We start from the raw sequence: 22,612 nt of genomic DNA, 5'->3' as shown, positions 1-22,612 counted from the left end.
TTTCATTTTTACACAAAAAGGCAAACAGCAAAAGTGATGTTCAGCCTTTGTTTTGCAGCAGCTCTTACAGAGGCAGCATGAACCCTGAGCAGCAAGGCTGGCGTCTCTAAGCTCCATCCCATCCCCAGGCAGCTACACGCAGCATCCAGCTGCCATGGCTTTGAACTGTATCTGTGCGCATCTGTGCTTTATCTAGATTTACATTGTGCAGCCGTTAGCAAGATGTGTCCTAAGGTAGTGGCTTCTACTTTCAGATAGCAGAGGAAATCTATACTGTACTCTTAAGGCAGAAAGATACCAAACATAGCATAAGGTTAATTATCCATAATGGGGCTTAAGTTATTTTCATAGCTGCTCGTCTGACTAAGTCTATTTTGAAGTCCGTTTGGGGCAATGGCATAGACTAACTTCTGTGTAAGGTTTCTGGCATTCACAATAACTTGAGTTTTGATAAACCTTTAATTATATTTGAGGATTATCAAACTGAGACAATTGTTGATCCTAAATGAGAAAAACGGTTTAGCATGCAGACTCTAATGGGTACATTTATCATTCTTTATCATACTGTGCTTCGGGCTCATTGTTGTCTATTTTTCAAGAAAGTAGAAATGCCGTTTCTTAGAATAAAAATGTTCTTTGTAATGTAAGCAGTAGATTGAAGCTGTACAGATTGGTTCTTTAATGAAATAAGCAACATTCCAATGGAAGTGACAAGCTTTATTTCTATTTGTTGTATTTTTTTTTCTCATTACAGATGGACCCGATTCAGAAAGCTGTAATAAATCATACTTTCGGGGTTCCTCTTCCTCATCGAAGAAAGCAAATCATATCATGCAACATTTGCCAGTTGAGATTTAATTCTGATGTAAGTTTATCATTTAATATTCACTGAAAAAAAATGTATTCTGCTGTTCTAATCTTGCAGAAGAGATTTCTTAAACATTTTTCTCCAATAACTGAGCATGTCAAAATTCAAAGATAACATTTTAACTCCTTATGTGCTTTAATTTTGGACTTTATTATGTTTGGTTGTTTTCTATAAAAAAATCACACCTGAACAAGCTGGTATACTTGAACTTTAATGGTATTTTTTAGTCTCTTGGGAATGCTAAATTTAAATAGCACACTTTGCCTTTGGGGAATAGTAAAAATTTAGGACTAACGAGGCTTTCAGTAAATCACACCTCTGAAATAAGGTAGGTCCCTGATTATATTTCAAAGCCAAGATTTTGGCTTTGTAAATTCTCTTCTCCTGCCCTGATGGTCCCCAATTGCAGATCTCTGGTGTCTTTAATTGTATTTGTGTTAGAGCCCTCCAGTCACTGACCTAGAAGTATTAGCATATTAACAGGGGGTTCTGAAGACCTCAAAGGACCCCAGCCCCTAATGAGTAAAAGTTAAGTGGAGAACATGACAGGAGCAAGACAGTGTAGACCTGACACTTTGCAAGTTATTCACAGAGAGGGATCCTCATCTTTTATACCTTTTCTAAGGGACAGTGTAGACTCTGGATTCATCACAGAAGCTAATTTTGCTTGTGGTCAATATGAAAAATACTGCCATCCGTCCCCAACCTACTTTGGAATGGAGTCAGTCCTGAGATAAAGAAAAGAAAAGGAACGTTGGTTTGGAAGGAATAAAAATTGAACATCTTGTTGACACTCTTGGCAAACAGAGGACCCCATCTATCAAAGTGGCCTTTCCAGGGTGCCATGATCTTGCCCTAAATGGATATGCTGTATGGAGATGACCAAACAGCTCTGGATTCTGGAGAATGTTAGGCCTTGCAGTATTTTATCACCCTAGGCAAGTGTGTCCCTTAGCTGATCTGGTGATAAGGGTTTCATGTGAGATAATCAGGCACAGGAAATAGATGTGGCATAAATAAAGTGGCTTTTTCCTTCCGTGAGAGCATTTCATTTGTATAAGGATTGCTACTGTCTTATGAACTCATACCTACTAGTATAATCATCAGGTAATTTTATAACATTCCTTCTGTTGACTTAAAAAGAGGAAGAGATTGCCTGCATAGCACCTGAATGGCATTTGCTTCTGTAAAAAGAATACACTAAACATACAGCATTTTATTTGAAGGGTTGTCTTTTGTTTTTTTGTTTTGTTGTTTGTTTTTGAATACTGAGCACCTTGATTCGATTTGAATTTTAAGAAAATTACTATAGTTTAATTTGTTAAAAAATATTTCAAGTGATGAATGTTATATAGTAACCTCTTCCAGCTGGTGTAAAAAAAACAAACAAACAGTTTTCCTGACTTGCAAATAAGAGTTCTGAACTCAACAGTTGCAATTTTGATCATTTTTAAATACTCAGCAAACAATCATATAGTTCCATGATTGTTAAGTGTGTCCTTCTTTATTCCTTTTCTTCTTAAATCGTATTGATATTTCACTTTGGTACTGATCAGATAATGTTGCAAAAGTCTCTGAGGAGCCCTGTTTCCCGCTCCTCATGTCTAATAGGGGCTGTTTCAAATATCAACCCTTCTGCCAACAATTTCACTGCTAATGTTTTTCTCTATATTAAGAAAACTTCCTGTAAACTGGAAGCCAGAAAGAGACTTCAAGCTCATTGAACCCACTCTCCCACTAAATGTAAGAAAACCATTTGCTACATCTAGACTAGGTCTTTGGGTTGATTATCCCCAGTGATGGGTAACTCACCACTTCAAGACACAATTGGTCTTTTTTTTTTTTTGGCAGGTGTTTCTACTAATCCTGTAGATGGATATCAAAGTCATATTTAAAAACTTTAGAAATACTGTCAGCTATGCTTTAGGAAACACACTATGTTTCCATATATGATTATTAAAATAAAGAACATAATGTAAAATAAAGATTTGCATATTTTTCTAAAATGTAATCTTATTTTACTTCTTAGTAAGAGAATAAAAATGTATTTGTATTCATTTGCTAATGAATTTTCAAAGTGATATAGGAATCAATATGTATTTATTAGGGAAATTGCTTCTCATTCTTACAACTTTGCTCTCAGGTTTCTCTAAAAGGAAAGTGGCCAAGGTGTTTGGAGAATGGATAAGAATCAGTCTCCATCATAATTAAACAATTGCAAGCTTGACCACTCATTAGATGGTTACTGTGTTAATCTTTTATTGTTGCTGTAACAGATTACCACAAATTTGGTGGTTTAAGACAACACAGCTCTATTAGTTTATAGTTCTGGAGGTGAGAAGTCAGAAATGGGTCTCACGTGGCTGAAAGCAAGGTGTTAGCAGGGTGATGTTCCTTCAGGGGCTCTGGGGGAGATTTCAGTTCCTTGCCTCTCTTTTTTTTTTTAAATATTTATTTATTTTTTATTTATTTGGCTGTGCTGGGTCTTAGTTGCAGCACGTGAGATCTTTAGTTGCGGCATGCGGGATCTTAGTTCCCTGACCAGGGATCAAACTCGGGCCCCCTGCATTGGGAGTGTGGAGTCTTAACCACTGGACCACCAGGGAAGTCCCCTTGCCTTTCTTTTCTAGCTTCTAGAAGCTGCCCTCTTGGCTCGCGACCCCCTCCCATCCTCAAGGCAACAAGGCCAGTTGAGTTCTTTGCATGTGGAATTACTCTCTCACTCTTTTGCCTCCCTCTTCCACATTGAAGGACCTTTGTGATCACCATGGACCCACCTGGATAATCCAGAATAACTTTACTATTTTAAATTTAGCTGTTTAGCAACCTACTTTCATCTGCTAATTTAATCTCCTTTGTCACACCACGTAATGTAACATATCCATCCTTTCCAGGGATTAGGACTTAAACATCATTATCCTGCCTACCATAGATACTCATGTGGATGTTTGACTTAGATTTGAACTGAATTTCATGACCACCTGAATTTATCAGATAATTACCCAGTCCAAATCTTTGGTCTGTATAAACTGGACACATGAATTCAGTGCCCTTACATTTTTCCTTGCCTTGAACCTTGAATATAAATTCACTATGCAGTGCAAGTTTTTTAAATTGCAGTTTTTTTTAATAGGAAGATCCAATGTTATTGAGCTTATAAATGACATAGCAACATATTAACTGTGATTTACAAACAAAATATAATTATTGCAAAATTGAAATACAGGAGTAGAAACTCCTTTAGAGACTTTAAATATCTCCGTAGCATTATTATGTCAATAAAGGGGAACTAATGTGCTGAAAATATAAGATTTGTTTATTTATTGACTGGTCATATCTATAAATACTAACTTCATGAAATATTTAGTACTGAATGCCAAGATCAATTGGATTTATCATTCATTCATTCATATATAAAAAAAGAAAATACATACATATGTATGTGTATATATATGAATATATATATTTATATAGATGTATAGATATAGATATCGAGCATTTTATTCCCAAAAAGCTTTAAATCCCAATACAACTTCCTGTTTGCTGTTTCCAGGTAAATCTGGAATTTATCTTGCTGTTTCCATTCTTAAACCTAGAATCTGGAAAAGTAACACTGTAATTCACTTGTATGCTTGGTTGAATCCTCTATCACATAGGAAAGTATTTTTACCTTGTGAACCTTCTTACATTTCAAAGCTTCTTCCCCTTCCGATGAAAATAATAGCTTCTAGTTCTTTTCATCTCTGCATCATGAAAATTCAATTTCCTTTCCCTCTAAGCTTTTATTTATTTTTTTAACCCTTCGTATTATAAAGTCTGTAGTTTGGTGTTATGCCATACCTGTTTCCTGTACAGTACATTTTCCATGTTTAGCCCTGCAGATATCTCTCTAAGTGGTACATTATATTGTATGCACTTTAAATCAGATTGCCTTCTCCTGGTGCAGGCTTTTTCTTTGGAAAAAAAAAAAAAATTCTTTTTGACATTTATGTGAAACACACATGAGGTTATGCAGAAAGCTTCCAATTAAAGAATGAAAGGTTGTAATTTGTCCAATTATTTTATCAGCATCTTAAAATCAGCATAAATTACCATTGGCCTGGACCAGTTAGTAAGTGTGCCTTTGAAAGACAACTTACAGCAAGGCCAGCACAGATGTAAGATTATTAAGTGAGGTAGAAAATGATTAATTACTCAATGACTGTTTATAGAATGGGAAATAAGATCTCAGGCCCCAAAACTGAGGGATCATAAAATTGCAGTATCTGATCATCACTCTGGTTAATATCGCCAAAAGAACATTTCATGATATGTTAAAGACGGAAGGAAACTTTTGCTAATTTCACAGTGGAAACTGAAGTGTAGAGAGAGTGTAGGAGGCTTATACCAGGCCACCTAGCCAGAGGCTAGCCACACAGGGTCGGTGCCCACTTCCAGGCTGTTTCTGCTTCACCTGGTCTGGGTAGGGCAGCAAGTCCATCCGGAGATCCAGCAGCTGCTACAACAATGGCATGGATGGCATCCTGTGTGTTTCCTGCCCAGTCCGGCTGTCCCAAAGAGAAAGCCTGAGGGCTCCTTCCCCCATGGAACTAACCCAGGGCAGTCAGAGCCGCTGTGGAGGTCACCCTCACTGCGGGCTAGGCTCCACCACAATGACTGACGAGTCCTCCCAAACGGCATCACTCCTGTTCACTCACATAGTTCAGTCATAAACATGGTGAAAATTTAAATATAAATGCAAACTACCGAACTATAATACAGTAACAACAAATCCTTTATGACTCAGGATGGCCAAGCATTAATTACTTCAGGGGACTGTTATGAACCAGAGGAAAAGCAACCTCATTAGAAGATAACATTAGGGCTTCCCTGGTGGCGCAGTGGTTAAGAATCCACCTGCCAATGCAGGGGACACGGGTTCGAGCCCTGTTCTGGAAAGATCCCACATGCCGCGGAGCAACTAAGCCCATGTGCCACAGCTACTGACCCTGCGCTCTGTAGCCCGCGAGGCACAGCTGCTGAGCCCACGTTCCACAACTACTGAAGCCCACACGCCTAGAGCCCGCGCTCCGCAACAAGAGAAGCCACCGCAATGAGAAGCCCGCACACCACAATGAAGAGTAGCCCCGGCTCGCCGCAACTAGAGACAGCCCTCACGGAGCAACGAAGACCCAACACAGACAAAATTAAATGAATAAAATAAGTAAATTTATAAAAAAACAAAAAGAGAGAAAGAAGATAACATTAATTACAGATCTCAGACCCCTCCAAAGGGAATCCTTGGGATCATCACCAATATAATTGATATTTACATTTTCCAATGGTATTATAAAATAGAAATCATTATTGTTCTGCACTTTAGAAACCAGATATGTAGTGAAACGAAGCAATAAATCTGAATTTAATTCATATCTCTGTCAAAACTTCCATTACCAAATGTGGCAATATAATGAAGATGCTAATAGGAATATTTCTTCCTACCAAATGACCAAACTTAGATAATTACACTTTCGTTAACATCATATCTTAAGACACATTTTTAAAATATTTAAATCAATATTATTCGTGGAGGCTGATATTTAAAGGAAATGCTGCCTAGATGGAGAGAAAAACAAAAACTAATGGTGGTTGTATTGGAGTTGAAGAACTGTTCTTTTACTTCCTACTTTATTCTCCAAATTTCCTTTATGAGCGTGCTTAAGTTTTTTAAAGGAAAAAGGATGGTTGCGTCTGCTATCCTATTATGGTTTTCAAACTGCATGTTTGATCCCAAATTAAAAATTATATTTTGAAGATCTCAGTTGCACTTTTCTAAGTATTTCTTGCCTCTTTCTGGCAGTGTCTTTAGTCTGAAACACGCCCAGGAAAGTTCATAGATATTATTTTTGTCTCATTCAGATTTTAGCATTTTATTGCCTATCCTAGGAGAAAGGTTAATACAGATCTATGCATGGGGGATACACATCAAACCCCAAACCTGAAAACAGCATCCAGAGAAGCCAAGTGCAATGGTAGGGAAAACATCCGATCAGGAATTTGACATCCTGTCGTCTGGATTTGTCTTCTCTTAATTGGCTGTGTGTCCTTGGGCTCTTCATTGAACTTACAGGTTCCACAATCATCTCATTTAAAATGACGAGCCATTCCTTACAGCCACATTGTAAGTATTATAAACTACAACATGTAAACAACTGGATTATAAATTGTATAGTGAATGAAACAGAAAGGTCATTTTTACTTTGTTGGCTAAAAATGAAGTTACAATTGTTTCATTCTTCAAATGTTAAATTACTTCTTAAGAAATACAGAAGTTTGAAAATATCTCTCTTTAAAAAAAAAAGTACTTATAGGGATCTATAAGTTGAAAGCATCTTTGTGCATCTTAGTGTATCTTTGTGTTAAGATCTGAGGTGCCCACTCCTGGTAAATCTTTACCTTTTTTACCTTTTAAAAACGGCAGGAACCACTTGTCCCTGGCAAAGCTGCATTTATTAAAAACTCTCAACCTCTTTAAGTCTATTGCTGCTGCTGCTAAGTCCCAAAGGATCTTCAGAGAAACCCAGTTATAAATTAAATTTTCAGGCAGCTTTGAAACAGCTCTTTCATAAGAGTGTGTCCCTTCCGTGTCTCCAGGACTCACAGAGCTATTTAGAGCGTTGGCCCGAGCATCATGGCTTTCCCACTGGGTGCTTTTTCTTCTTCAAAAACAGTTCTAGGACAGGGCCATTCAGCTTCCCTGCCAGAGGAGATATATCTGGGACCTGATGAGCTTGAGTTGGGCTGCCAGGTCGTCCCTGTGTGAAGGGCTGGCTCTGGAGCACGTCCTCTGAGTATGTGTTTGGGCCATTTCATCCCTCAGTTTCACTGGCTTCTACTTCTTGAATAGAGCCCGAGGCTCTGTCAGAAATTCTCAGAAAGCAAAACTTGAACAGAAAGACCAAACAAGAGATATTGAGTCTGGCTGTTCGAGATTTCAGGAGAAAATGAGCCAGTCAACAGCACAGGAATCTATTTAAGCAGTGTGTATCTTTGGCAGCCTTTTAAAAATAAATCTTCAATATTGGGTCATTTCGGGACTCTGAATCGACTTTGATATTCCAGAGTTTCATCTGTGGATGGAATGAAGGGTAAGGGACTGAGAAAAAAGAGAAATCATTATAAAAGGGTCCATATTTCTCTGGACTTCTTGATAAACAAGGAAAAACAAATTAATAAAATTCACTTTTCTACCAAATTCTCCTAGACATGGAAAATTTGACTTTGAAAGTATAGAAAGAGAAAGTTGATTTTAGCTATGACAAGTAGATGTGTGCAATAACCTCCAATAATCAAAGAGATATTTGTATTTGTATTTGTATTTGTCCTATTCTCTGTATTAATTAGCTAGAGTAATTGTGATGAAATATACTTTCTCGAGTATCCCCATGGCCACAGATCTCTCTATAGGTGAAATGAACCTACCCATTCATTTTACCTTCTTCCCACTACGTTTCTTAGGATGACTCGTTGAGGAGTGGCTGTTTGGTTTTATCATGGATTTAAGGAGAATGACATTGTGCCAGGCATGCTATAAATTGCACACTACATTTGGGTTGCATTACTAGAGTATGACGTTAAAACCAGAACTTGAAAAGAGGGGTACATTTATTCATAGTCTATGGATCTCTACATAATCTAGCTACTGTACTATTTTAGAACACTGTACTTACACCCTGCATCCTGGCCCGGATTCACCTTTTTCAAGCCTGCCAAACCTCATTTTCAATGCAAAACACTGCCTGTGGGATCCGTTGTCTCCGTCCAAATCTATGTTTTGATTTAAATTGAATCTGAAAGTGGTAAAAGCTGCAGTCCTTTGGGGAACCCATTCATTGTGAGGAGGGAGCTGTGGAGGGCTGTGAAAGTTTAATTTTCTGTGTCCACGTGTGATTCACAGGCATACTTTGAGAGATAAAGAATCACACACAAAACACTGAGAGTATGCGGTTTACTTTTTATTGCGCCTACATGTACTTTAAAATTCTGTACCTAGAAGTCTCTGAAGATGGATGCATGGCAAATTTATTCTTATCAGGTTTATTGGGATATCAGGTCCGTTCATACACCTTTAAGCCTTCTCTTAGATTCCTGTATAATAAGGTTTCAGGAGGTAGTCTCTGGGCAGGTTTTATCCATTTCCCATGCAGAGGCTTATTTTCTCTACATCAGCAAACTTGTCATGGTAATCAACTGTTTTGTCCCAGCCATCAATCACTCTTGATTACAGCTGGCTAGAAGTTCTGTTCTGTTGATCAGCTCACCAGTGCACATAATATTACACCTGGAGGTCAGTACAAAGCATCCCTCCAAGGGAAAAGCGTTTTCCTTCAAGGCTTTTGTCCATGGTTTTATCGTTTACATTTGGGTCTCATTGAGTTGTCATGCCTATCTTTGACTCAATTTGCCCCATCATATAGAAGATGCTCCCAAAATAGTGCCCAAAGTCTGGTTGACAATTTTTACTATATTGTTCTTAGTATCGTGCTTTTGCCTTCTTCATTCCAAAGAGTAGTTTATGATCTATTGTTTCCTTATTTTCGTATTAACATTTTCCCATTCTTAATGCAGTTATGGTAGAAATTTAAATCATATGAATGATAATTCAATGAATATTCAGTGCTGCTGTAAAAAAAAAAGTTTAGCACATGTTTTACTAGAAGGTTTGCAAGTCTAATTTTGTTGATTTGCAATGGTGTCCTAAGTTAGATTTTTTGGTTTTATGTTTTGGCTTGGGCTAGAGAATATTTATCTTTAATTTTCAATTTATTTTAAGTAACACTAACTAGCTGTCTTCATGGTTTAAAAAGACATTGAGAAGTAAATGTTTTTAAATCAGTTGCTCAGAGCCACCATTACTCTTAGCTGTGTCTGTAATATATATATTTTTTAGTAAAGTATAGTTGATTTACAATGTACTGTTAATTTGTGCTTACAGCAGAGTGATTCAGTTATTCATGTGTATATATATATATTATATATATATATATTATATATATATATGTTTTAATATTCTTTTCCATTATGGTTTATCTCAGGATATTTAATATAGTTCCCTGTGCTGTACAGTAGGACCTTGTTGTTTATCCATTCTCTATATAATAGTTTGCATCTGCTAATCCTAAACTCCCAATCCATCCCTCCCCTAACCCCCTCCCCCTTGGCAACCACAAGTCTGTTCTCTATTGTAATATTTGTTATATGCAGTAAAAGGAATTTTTATTTATCTAATCCAACTCATATTTCTTAAAAGAGTAGCATTTTCAGAGTAGTACTAGAGCAATGTTTCCATGGTAAAATATTTATTGATTTCATAAAGTATTGAAAATAAATATCTGATTAAATAAACATTTAATATATCCTTTGTGTATTCCGCAAAGACACTCTTTCTATTTCTTGTATTTTGTTGTATTTTTATTACTTTATAAAATCCAGAACAGTAATTTAGAAAAGCATAAGAGATATTTAACTTTTAGAGTACACAATTATAAAGAAAACTGAATAGAATATGGAAGTACAGAATAATATGGATTTAATTAGAAATCATGCCTCTTTATCAAAAGGTTGAATTTGCAAAAACTAAAATTTCTTCTATGGCTGGACTTCCTAGGATAATGATATATTTCTATTTTTTAATGTATTATTTTATTTTTTGTTGGGAATCATTTTTTTGTTTTTCTTTTAAATTTTTATTGAAATATAGTTGATTTTCAATGTTGTGTTAGTTTCAGGTGTACAGCAAAGTGATTCAGTTACACATATATATATTTCTTTTTTACATTCTATTCCATTATAGGTTATTACGAGATAGTATAAATTTCTATTTCTGAGTGAAATAAGACAACAAAGAGAGACTGCTGTTTTCATTTGATGCCGGCATTTAGATACGATTGGTTCTTACTTTAATCTATGAAACAAAACAAGGGCAAATGGCATCAATTAATGAGACAGCAACCCATGTAGAAACATAGAAACCACACAACACTGAATGGGATTTGGTTTTGAAAATCTGAGCCGAAAGCTCAAACTGGTTCTCTGCTATATCTGTGGTCTCAAATCTTCCCAGGATGGGAGCCGATCAGTTTTGTCACAGGGTGCTTTGTCATTATGCAGGTTTAACAATTAACATAATATTTTGCTGCACCCACTCTTGCTTCTCCTTATTGGCAGTCAGCAGCCTGGATATTTTCATGAAGAGTCAAAATACTATAGTTCATCTCTTCTTGGCCCAGAGAGTCTAGTCAAAGAGTTTGCCACAAGAAACTTGTCATCTTAGCCAGCCATATGATTTTTATACTTTTAAACAGTAGCCACAGTATATGACCTAATGCCTAACTTTGCAAATCAGCCCAATATAAGTGGCCAAGTTTGTATACTCATAAAACACTCAGATTGTCTAGAAAATGTATTACCATTTATTGCAGACTGATTTGAAATGACTGATCTTTATTTTAAATAAATAATTCAGGGAAGAGTTTCTCTCTCTCTCTCTCTCTCTTTCACTCTCCCCCCTCTCCCCCTCCCGCTCCCCCCCACCTCTCTCTCTCTCTCCAGTTTTTCCCCTGTGGAGATGTTTACTTACATTGTATTTCTGTTAGGACTTTACCTGTTGGTAGAAAATGTGATGCAGATTTTGGGAAGTGACACATTTTGGTGGGATCCTGTTACTAACATTTTGACCCTGTCATTTCCTCTAACTTGAAACATGTTGCCAATCTTTAAATTGAGAAAACGCTAAGAATTAAAGCTCCGTGGAAACAGATTTGACCATAGGTCTTTCATGTGAAGAATCCAGTTCCTTCTGTTTTTAAACAAATTCCTAGGCCACTGGAAAACCTCGAAAGAATGAAAGTTAACATAGTCCTACCTCATGAAGACATGTATTCTCTACAAAAGCTTTCTCAATTCTAGTTCACAGAATAATGGCTTCAGTATCTGGAGGTGAAGGAGGAGAGTAAGTTGTCTATATAGATTTTAAGGTGATGTCCATATTTATATCCCCACCTGAAATCTCTTCCTCCACTTCATACTCCCGTATCAACTCCTGTATCAACTCCTGTATCACTTGATGAGCAAGTAGATACCACAAATCTAAAATGTTCAAAACTAAAGGCCAGGGGCTTCTCTGGTAGCGCAGAGGTTAAGAATCCGCCTGCCGATGCAGGGGACGTGGGTTTGAGCCCTGGTCCGGGAAGATCCCACGTGCTGCGGAGCAACTAAGCCCGTGCACCACAACTACTGAGCCTGCACTCTAGAGCCCGTGAGCCACAACTACTGAGCCCACATGCCACAACTAGTGAAGCCTGCACACCACAACTACTGAGCTTGTGCTCTAGAGCCCGCGAGCCACAACTACTGAAGCCCGTGCGCCACAACTACCGAGCATGTGCTCTAGAGCCCGCAAACCACAGCTACTGAGCCCACGAGCTGCAACTACTGAGCCCGCGCACCTAGAGCCCGTGCTCTGCAACAAAAGAACCACCGCAATGAGAAGCCCATGTACCACAACGAAGAGTAGTCCCCGCTCACCACAACTAGAGAAAGCCCACGTGCAGCTATGAAGACCCAATGCAGCCAAAAATAATTAATTCATTAGTTTAAAAAAAAAGAAATTAAAGACCATGGTTCACTTGCCCAAACCTGCTCCCCAGACAGCATTTCTCTGATAATGGCAATTCCATCTTTCTGGTTCATCTGATGAAAATATTGGGATCATCCTTTCTTCCTGTCTCACACTCTATGTCCAATACTACACACAACATGTTAGGTCTACCTCCAGAATATATCCAGCCATAAAAAAGAAGGAAATCGTGCCATTTGCAGCAACACAGATGGACCTAGAGATGATCACACTAAGTGAAGTAAGTCAGATAAAGACAAATAACATATGATATTGCTTATATGTGAAATAAAAAAAAAAAAAATGACACAAGCGAACTTATGTACAAAACAGAAATAGACCCACAAACATAGAAAACAAACTTCTGGTTACCAAAATGGAAAGGGGGGAGGGATAAATTAGGAGTTTGGGATTAACATATACACACTACTATATATAAAATAGATAACCAACAAGGACCTCCTGACTGTAGAGCACAGGGAACTCTACTCAGTATCTTGAGACCTATGTATGTAGGTGTGTGTGTGTGTGTGTGTGTGTGTGTATATATACGTGTATATGTGTGTGTAATTGAATCACTTTGCTGTATACCTGAAGTTTCACACACTCACACAACATTGTAAATCAACTACACTTCAACTAAAACAAACAAACAAACGAACAAACAAAATATATCCAGAAACCAATTGCTTTTCACCACCTTCCTGCTGCCACTCTGGCCCTACTCACCATCATCTCTCATCTCGCATCTGGAATATTATAAACATCCTCTTAATCATTCTCCCTGCTTCTACTCCTTTTACTCATCATTTTTAAAAGGCAAGTTGAGATCACGTGGCTTTTCTGTTAAAAACTCTCCAGGGGTGGTGCATTTCATTTAGATCGAAAGGCAGAATCCTTAGACTGGCTGCACAGCCTCTGAAATGTGGCCTCCAGCTGCCTTCCTGGCCTCACCTCCTCCCACTGCATCCTCTGCAGCCACGCGGGCCTCCTTTGCAGGGCCAGGTCTAGGGTGAGGCAACCGAGTCACAAGCAGAATTTAAGCGGGGGAGAAACAGCTCAGTCATCAGGACAAATAATAAATGCAGTACGAAAGAGTCCACGGGCTGGCCGCCTGTTTTCGTAAATAAATTTTTATCAGAACCGGGTGAGTGAGGCAGGGTTGGACCATGTAGCGTCAGATCCTGTCCTATTTCAAATGTTGACATTTTGTTCACCTTGCATTTCTTTATGTTGCATGGACTTTAATGTTTACAAAATGTTGCATTCAAATAGCATTCTTCTTGATTACTGAGTCTTTTAAGATCCCCTTACCTTTTTCTCCTGAGGCAAATATTTCACTCACCCCAAACTAATTCCAGCCCTGTCCTGACCCTGTGTTAAATACACCAGGCTCGCTCCCACCTCTAGGCCTTTGCATGGGCTCTTACTTCTGCCTGGAACACTCTTTCCGCAGATTTCTACGTGGTCTGTTTCTTCAAACTTTGACCCAGTGTCACCACCCCTTGATGCTGACTCTGGCTACTATATTTAGGATTTCAACACCTGTCATTCCACCTCTCCTTACCTGGTGGTTTTTCTCCTAAGAACTAATTACCTTATAATATACTACCTAATTTACTAATTTATTATGTTTATCGTCCGCTGCCAATTAGACTGTAAGCTCTATGGGGGCAAAGATTTTTTTTTTTTTTAAATGGGATTTATTTATTTATTTATTTTTGGCTGTGTTGGGTCTTCGTTTCTGTGCGAGGCCTTTCTCCAGTTGCGGCGAGCGGGGGCCACTCTTCATCGCGGTGCGCGGGCCTCTCGCTATCGCGGCCTCTCTTGTTGCGGAGCACAGGCTCCAGACGCGCAGGCTCAGTAGTTGTGGCTCACGGGCCCAGTTGCTCCACGGCATGTGGGATCTTCCCAGACCAGGGATCGAACCCGTGTCCCCTGCATTGGCAGGCAGATTCTCAACCACTGCGCCACCAGGGAAGCCCAGGGGGCAAAGATTTTTGCCTGTTTGGTTCACTGTTTTATCTAGGTACTTACTTAGAGCAGTACTTGATATATTGTGCTTAATACGTATTTATTGGGTGCATAAATTAATGACTAAATGAATATCATGATGCTTACCAGTTATATATATCCAAACTTTATTTCACCCAGGCTTGGTAACATCTCAGCCCTCTCCCAATTTGTCTTTCCTCCTCAAATCATAAAAAGCCACATCCCATGACAAGAAATGGAGACATTCTTAGAAGAGATGCAAGAGGATACCTTGGCCCCAGTTCATCCTTGATGAATGAATAGCTTTCCTCCTGTGAGCTTACTTCATTTTCCGACGTCACAGTATTTGGTCTGTCCGTGGACATCAGGTAGTTTCACACTGGATCCAGGCTTTTCTTGGTATCTTGACACCAAACACATTGTTGGGGTCCTCCATCATGTGCTGCAAAAGCAAATAAGATGGATAACCAATTATGCAAACTCCCACGTGTCAACTAGGGCAAGAGTAAAAAGAAAATGCACTGGATTTCTAGGTAAGGTGTCACTGTTGGGTCACAGGAAAATTTAGGATGATCAGGGGCTTTGGCAGTGCCCTTGGAGAACAGAGGGGTGTATTTGTTACCATAATCGATCCAGCTCACGCTCCCTGTCGTGACTGTGGAGAATCCGGGCTACTTTCCTGATCCCAATTGAAGCCCTACCTTCTCTACCACAGACTCAGGTAGATCAGTAATACAGACGGCTGTATATCTAAGTAGACTTGGGGTAACAGTGATGGGATGGGGTCAGGGAAAAGCAGGACCACAGATAGGCATGAGTAGCACCACCTTTTTTCCTTTGTGTTTGTTGACTCGTGTGGAACAGAAAGCACATGAGAGAGTGTCTAGTTAGAAGCACATCATGGGTTACGAGAGTTTCTAGTCTCCTAGTCAAAGTTCAATTACTTAGATGACAAGTGTTTCTCCGTGACATACAAAGCCAAACTGAAAGACCAATCCCAAAAAACCCCAATGTGGATATACCTTTCCTTTTCTAATTTTCTACTCCTCAGAGCCATTTCCCATTACTCTTATTCTAATAGTTCTTTGAAGTGACTGGAAGTTCCACAGTCATCCTTCTCCATGCCTAACCAAACAGGAACAGGTAGAAATGTACATTATTCTATTGCATTTACTCTGACAGCTGCCATCAGATGAGATCTTCATAGATATTTCCCAGGCTCAGGTTTCTTCAGTCACTCAATGGAAAAAGTAAGAAACTTCCTCATAACCAGGACTGAATATTTTCTAAGATTTTGTTGGACTAAAGGCATGACGATCAAAGCTGTGGAATGGTTCCGTGAACGCTTCATGCATTCGGTGTTCTAGAAGGTCACCATTAGCTGGCAAGTAAATGAATAAAAAGAAAAAAGACTGTATCAACTTTAACTGATACCTCGAGTAACAGGATTCTGTAGGCAGGATCAGTGATGGCTACTGATTTTTCACTTTCTTGTTACATCCAGTTGCCTTATCCTATAGATGATTTAGCCTAAAGTCTTGGAGTCCGACATCCTAAGGAGACATTATCTGAAACATAGTCTCCAAGTCTTTCTTCTGATCTCGATTTTACTTATGTGGAAACGACAGTTGAGGCAGATTTTAAACACCTGGACCCTTTTTCCATAGGACTCCAAGTCCTCCCTAGAGGGGCAATTGCTCCAAAGCAAATAAAAACAAATGGCAGCTACATATTTCTTCTTCTGTAATGCTAGAGGGCATTAGGGGTGTCTTTCCTGAACTATTGCTTCCAAAGCCATCCATCACTGCAACAGTTTTCCCGTAGATTAAGGACCAGATTTGCATTCTAAATTAGTTCTTCCAGCAGCTGCTGTAAAATAACTTGGCTGTAAGTTAGGAGTTTGCATTTGATCCTCTGCCAGTGAAGATCATAAAATTCAGCTTGGCAAGAGAATTTAGAGAAAGAGGTCTCCTCAGCACAGCTGTGCTTATTGGACTGAGTGGCATGTGTAAAGCTGGACCCCAGCTCTCTCTCCGGTCAGCACGTGAGGGATTGCTGCTGAGAAAAGATGAGTCTAGTTCCAGCTTCTCTGTGACAGAGCTGAACCACCTTTAGTTGGAGAATGGAAGGAGGATTATATTAAAGCTGCTGATGTAAACATCTTTGGGTGTTGATGGAGCAATCTGTTCAAGTCTTTGGATGATCCCTTGAGAAATCGCCAAGACCCAAGTGTCAGTTTTGCACCTGGCCCACCGTGGAAGTTCAGATGACAAAGGAGTTATTTTCCAGGTTACTATCTGCTCCAACTTTGTGAAGGGAAAGTCTAAGGGACTTGGATCCGGCTAATCCTATCTCAGTGCTTATTAGTTGTATAATTCTGTGCAAGTTTTTTTAACATCTATGAATGTCAGATTCTCACCTGTACAGTAAAGATGCTAACACTACAATATAAGATGTCTCTGAGGATTAAAGGGAGTATTATAAGCAAAGCAGCAGATTCACAGTAGGTATTTAGAGTTCATCTTTTTCCTTCTTATATCTGATATTGGCATAAAGGGAGTAATGTTTGTCATACTCAGTACCTTTTCAAACTCTCAAGTTATGTGTCTGAGGCAAGGCTTGCTAGGTGTCTAATACTTTGATCATTCTTCCTCAATTAGATAATTGATGTTGATTAGGCTCTGCCAATGTATATTCTATCCTTTTGGTCAGTTCTTTCTTCCAGTAAAGCTTTGAACATGCATAGTCATTACGTTGTTTTTTAAAATATAGATAGATGATATCAATTAATTCTGGGAGCAGTTTGTAGCTTGACTCAGTAACTGACAGGTTGATTCTGGGTTTTCTCTCACTTTCTAATCCTAAACCACAGGATCTTGTGTAATAAATGCAGGTTTGACCTAAGATTTTTAGAAAATGGTATCCAGTGAATTGCTGTTCAGGTATCAGACAGTTGGCATTTTGAGTCATAGAGATGCATAATAGAGGCACATCTATAGTTATAAATAAATGTGTATGCCATTGACAGATTCATGAAACATCTACTGCTAGAGGATTAGTGGAACAAACTAGAGTTTAAACGATTAGTGCACGAAAATGTACTGCAAAGAGAACTGGCCTTTATTTTCAAATACGAGACAGCATGGGTGAAAAAAAATTGGCATTTTCCAACTGGCAAGCGATCGCCTGGTACTTACGGTTTTCTAAGTGGGGAAAAGTTTCTTGTGTCAGCAATTCATGTGACAGGCCAATGATGAAGTGACTTCCTCCACTCATGTGAAATGGGGAAGTGCTTATTTCTTAGTCCATTGGGAAGATTTAGAGTTGCAGTGTCCTGGGCGAGGGCTACCTGTTCTCACTCACTGTAGGTTTGGTAGTTCATCAGTAATTTCAGTGTGATGGCTTGTGCCCTTGTTTGTCACTGTAGCTTTATGCATAACTGGCCAATTTATGGCAGTGATTACATCCATCTTCACGGAATACAGACTCAGGGTTTGAGTCACAAGATCTTTAACCCTCGAATTTCTGGACCTGTAGGGGCCAGCTGCACAAACTCTTGGAAGTCAGAGGTTAGGGATATTTTGGAGTGCCAGATAATGAGTTGTATAGGCTATCTGTCCCTGTAAAATGCTCTGATTTACTACCTTAAGTGTGCTTTTGAATACACAGTACCTAGAATACTTTCTGGCCATCTTAGGTGTTCAATAAACGCTGAATGAACTCAGTATGTGCTAGAATGAATTGGTGAAGGACAAACAGAAATCTAAAGAAGAAAATGATCCTGGAAGTTGTTGAAAGTGTTTTTATTTGGAATATTTACTCAGAATACTGTACTATGGACCACTGACAGATAGAAACTTTTGTACAATTGCTGCCTACGTTTCAGATATGGGATATGGATGATTTAATTTTTAAAGCATTTTTCATTAGGCTTGGAGAATTTATATCAGAGCTATAGCCAGAAGGAAGCCAAAATGTTCCATTTTTAAGAATATCTTAAAATCTAATTATCAGAAATCTATATTTAGTTAAATGTGATGTTGAATAGACTGAAATTTTTGCAACATGTACAAAATTCACCGCTCTGTGTTCTCCTTCCCACATACGTCTTTTCACGCCCACCTTCCCACTGCTGACATATTAGGATGGGCATATGAAATTGCTGGTTTTATAGGTCAAAATGGCCAAATGCTAACAATTTCGTATGATTCATACATATGTGCATGCAAATCCACTTTGGTTATTCAAACAGCAATCCAGCATGGGAGAAACACTTCATCTGAAAGCAGATTGCTCTTTTTTGCTGATTTTTAAAAAAACGGGAAATCTAGAAATTCCCTAAAAGCCTCATTACCTGCACCAAAGTTGATCTGTGTGTCATAATAATTACAGTGTCCTGAGCAGTAATAGATATAATAATCATGTATTGAGAATGTGATGTTTTTAAAATTCAGTCTCCTTTAATCCTTATGATGCCAAGCTCACCAAGGACAGGGACTGAGTCTGTTTTTTTCACCTCTAGCCCTAGATCTAGCCCAGAGTTGAGTCCATGGTACGGATTCTCACAACATTCGATGCAAGAATGAATGAACAAACAATCAAGGATTGTTACCTTGGTTTTGCTAATGAGAAGCTCAAGCTCTGGCTGTATAAACTCCCTGTACCTTCAAGGAGTGGGGCTAGGATTGAGCCAGGTCTTCTGACCATAGAATCCACACATGTCATTAAGTATAGTGCTTCCCTGCAGCCACCACAAAAGAGAAGATACATCTTTTGGCAGTTTGCACTCCAATTTTGTTTCCTGTTTTCTTGAAAGGTCTTGGGGAAATGTGACCCACAACTGAATTACAAAGAAAATGAGAGAGTGGGAGTTGACACTAAGTGTGATGTTAGTCAAGCCAACGTTTAATTAAACAAAAAAACCCAACAAAACCATCGTTTATTTTCCCACCAAAACTCTAAAGAAAAAGTAAATCTGAATTGTGTCTTTTTATGTAACTTAACAAGAGCTAGAATATTTGAGGAAGAAAAAGGAATGTTTCTGAAACACTACATATCTTGTTCCCTGTTTCTTTAAAATACACTATGACCGTGGCAGCTAAGGTTTTAAATGGAAAGGTACCTCTTACAACATCCCTTTTCTCCATCACTTCCTCCTGAGGCTCCCAAAGAAAGTCCTCAAGTCCCATCTGAAGAGAGATCCACCAGTATCTGTGGGGAGGAAGACCAAAAAGCTGAGGATCCTTTTCCCATGGCCTTCCACTCCTAGCTTGTAACCCAGCAGCTCCTCTTTATTCTCTGTTACCTGCAAGGAGGAAAGATTTCTTTGTAAGCACTTTTAAGAGCACAGCTATGCCGATGATATTAGGTTGGGAAGATCTAGCTCCTTGCCAGTAAGGAAATCATAGACTCGTTGGCTATGCATGCTCACAAATTTATTTACCTCTCATATCTAGGTATCTATCAATCCATAAAGTCATATGTTGGTCTCTTTGGATGAGACTCAGGAATTCCTTCCTCCCCAATATCTTCTTCATTTCCTCTTTTCCTGTGTTCTCAGTCTTGAACCCCCTGGAAAGCTCTTCTCCCTGCACTTCTGTCAGAGCTGGTCATCTGGTCACCTGGTCAACTCCTGCCATCCTGTTTTCCCTTAGGTGTAACTACAGCAGGAAAGGACAACTTCAGATCTTGCATCCCCTGGGCTCTGGAGGGGCACTTAGATTTCTCGAGTTCCTTAGAATGAAATGCCCATGAAACAAACTTTGTGTGCTCATACTGAGGGTTTATTTTAGCATAAGCCTTGTAAGTTATTATGAAAACATTCTTAACATCTCTTTTTCTACGTTGCTAAGACTATTGATATATCCTCCTCCCATTAGCATAGCTGATTGGGGGCCGTTAGTGGAGGTTCCCAAAAGGGGATGAGTCTGAGGATTACAGAGAGAAAAAGCTAACCCTTCCATAAAAGGGTTACAGTGTGATAAAGAGTGAGTAGATGAAAGACAGGAATGGAGATTCCAGAATGTCTCACTCAAATTTAGTCCTCGTTCAAGGCACTGAAATTTTACTTTTTTAATTTGATTCTCACGAAGTAAAAAATAGCCTTTCCTATAATAATTTTGCAAATGAAGAAGCTGAGGTTTGGAGAATAGTCACTTGCTTAAGGTCACCCAGTCCATGAGTGGTAAGCCAAAATTTAAATGCAAACTTAGTTTCATTCCATTTTACTTAGAATAAGACATATGCCTAATGTTTAGCTCATAGACTTGGGGTAATGATCTTCTGGGTTGTATTAAGATTTATACAATGATTTATGGATTTTTTTGCATTTACACACCCATTTCCAGCCAATGTTTCTTATCTTCTTCACTTGAAGTTAACGAAAAATGAATGAATATTTACAAAAGGTACTTAAAATCGGTAGATGAAATTCAGGTAGGACTGTAAAAAGAATCACAAGATTATCTTGCTGTGTTTCCTGGAAAGATTTTTTTTTTTTAAGGCATGAGTAAATTATTTTAATTTTTAAGCTTTCTAAGTGTGTGATGAGAAAGGACAGCCAGGAAAAATGAAGAAACATAAAAGGCTGTCGATTAGAAGGGTTCTTGGGAAAAAAGTAGTACTTATTTTTGAAGTGCATGATATTAAAATCGTGGGGAGTTTCATCAATCATTTGCAGGTCTCTTTAGGAAAGAGCGAGGTCTTTTGATGTATTCTGTCAAAGTTAAATAGGATATCAGAAACTAAAATTCTATTGCACTGTGGTAAGAAGACATTACCTGACTTTGATGAGAAAATGCTTGAGTCTCGGTTCTGCTTTTGGTTTCAGGTAGAGGATTTGGGAAAACTGGGTGTGCCAACCGTACCAGGGAAACTGTGATCTAGTAAGAATTGACAAAGAATTATATGGAAATGGTGACTTGGGTCTGTTCAGATCTGTGGCTCAGCACGTCCCCTAGATGCTTCTTTACTCCAGGCTATCCAAAGAAACACTTAAAGAAGCTGAAAGACAAGTTACATGCTTGTGTCTCTTAAAATCATGGAACTGTAGATTTTCAGAGCACTTTGGTGCTTCATTTAGGCAAATATTAGCTAAAAAAAATTTTTGCAGGCTTAATTAATTGTGCCTATCTGCTCACATGCCCTTTCTTCTTTACATTGGCCGGGAAGTCTCTGTTTATTAGGTTTAAAGCATAATAGGAAGATAGATGCATTCATTAGTTTAATGTAACTCTGGCCGTGGTGTAAATCAATCAAAAGTTATACAGTGGCTCTAATCATAGATAATTAAATGGTGCTTATGCAGCATCCAAAATATGTGTCCTTCATCCATTGGCGCATCTCTTCCGAGCGGTGTGATTCAGGAATCTAGGCCCTTCCATCTTGTGGTTCTAACATCTTTAATGTGGAGCTTCCAAAATGGTTATGCGCAACTGAATCAAACAGGCAGAAGGGGAAGGAGCCTGGAAAACTGTGTCTGGGAAGTTTAGTAAACCCAGCTGGATATACTGCAGATGACTTCCACTCATCCTTTGTCACTCAGACGCATAGCCACTTAAGTGTAAGAGAAGTGTCGTCTGGCTGCGGGCCAAAGAAGAATAAATATCCCTGACATTGTGACCTGGAAACTGGCTAGAATATTACAAAAATAATTCTGTCTAGTTTCTGTGTTAAAAGATAGAGGATCATAGAAGAAAGTGGGGAATCTTCTCTATCAGAAAGGTACTTCTTTTTTATCTTTTCTCTTCTTCCTAGATCTATTTTTTTCGCTTTGCTAAATATCTTCATCGAAGGCAGAAATATTTGAAAACCTCTGTCTGGTGTCCTGGAGGGATCGTGAGCCTTGGAGATAGAAAGACCTGGTTTCACATCTTTCCTTTGAGGTTTACTCCTTATGGACCTTGGGCAAGTCACTTAAACATTATGAACCTCAGTTTCCTTATCTGTGAAATGGGTACAGTAAAATCTAATTTTGAGGGAAACTACAAACCTTACATAAAGTCCCTTCAATCATACATAGAATATATTAGCTGGCAAATATTTGGTAGCTATTTTTATCATTTTTAGGGCACCTATGTGTTCTTTGCTCCTCA

The 22,612-nt window shown here is 38.7% G+C and overlaps 1 protein-coding gene across 3 annotated transcripts in view; it reads left to right on the top strand.

The window, feature by feature from the left end:
- ZNF385D (zinc finger protein 385D) overlaps window positions 1-22,612 on the top strand; it is a 933,934-nt gene that overhangs the window by 802,907 nt on the left and 108,415 nt on the right. For all 3 annotated transcript variants that reach the window (XM_061193710.1, XM_061193711.1, XM_061193713.1), the window contains one exon: window positions 755-865. In XM_061193710.1, coding sequence (XP_061049693.1) covers window positions 755-865 — 111 coding nt within the window. The remainder of the gene's footprint in view (window positions 1-754; window positions 866-22,612) is intronic.

This window comes from Eubalaena glacialis, chromosome 6 (assembly GCF_028564815.1).
Source record: "Eubalaena glacialis isolate mEubGla1 chromosome 6, mEubGla1.1.hap2.+ XY, whole genome shotgun sequence".
In the NCBI taxonomy this organism is placed as follows: domain Eukaryota; kingdom Metazoa; phylum Chordata; class Mammalia; order Artiodactyla; family Balaenidae; genus Eubalaena; species Eubalaena glacialis.
The sequence above is the reverse complement of the archived record's forward strand: the minus strand, read 5'-3'. Positions and strand labels throughout refer to the sequence as shown.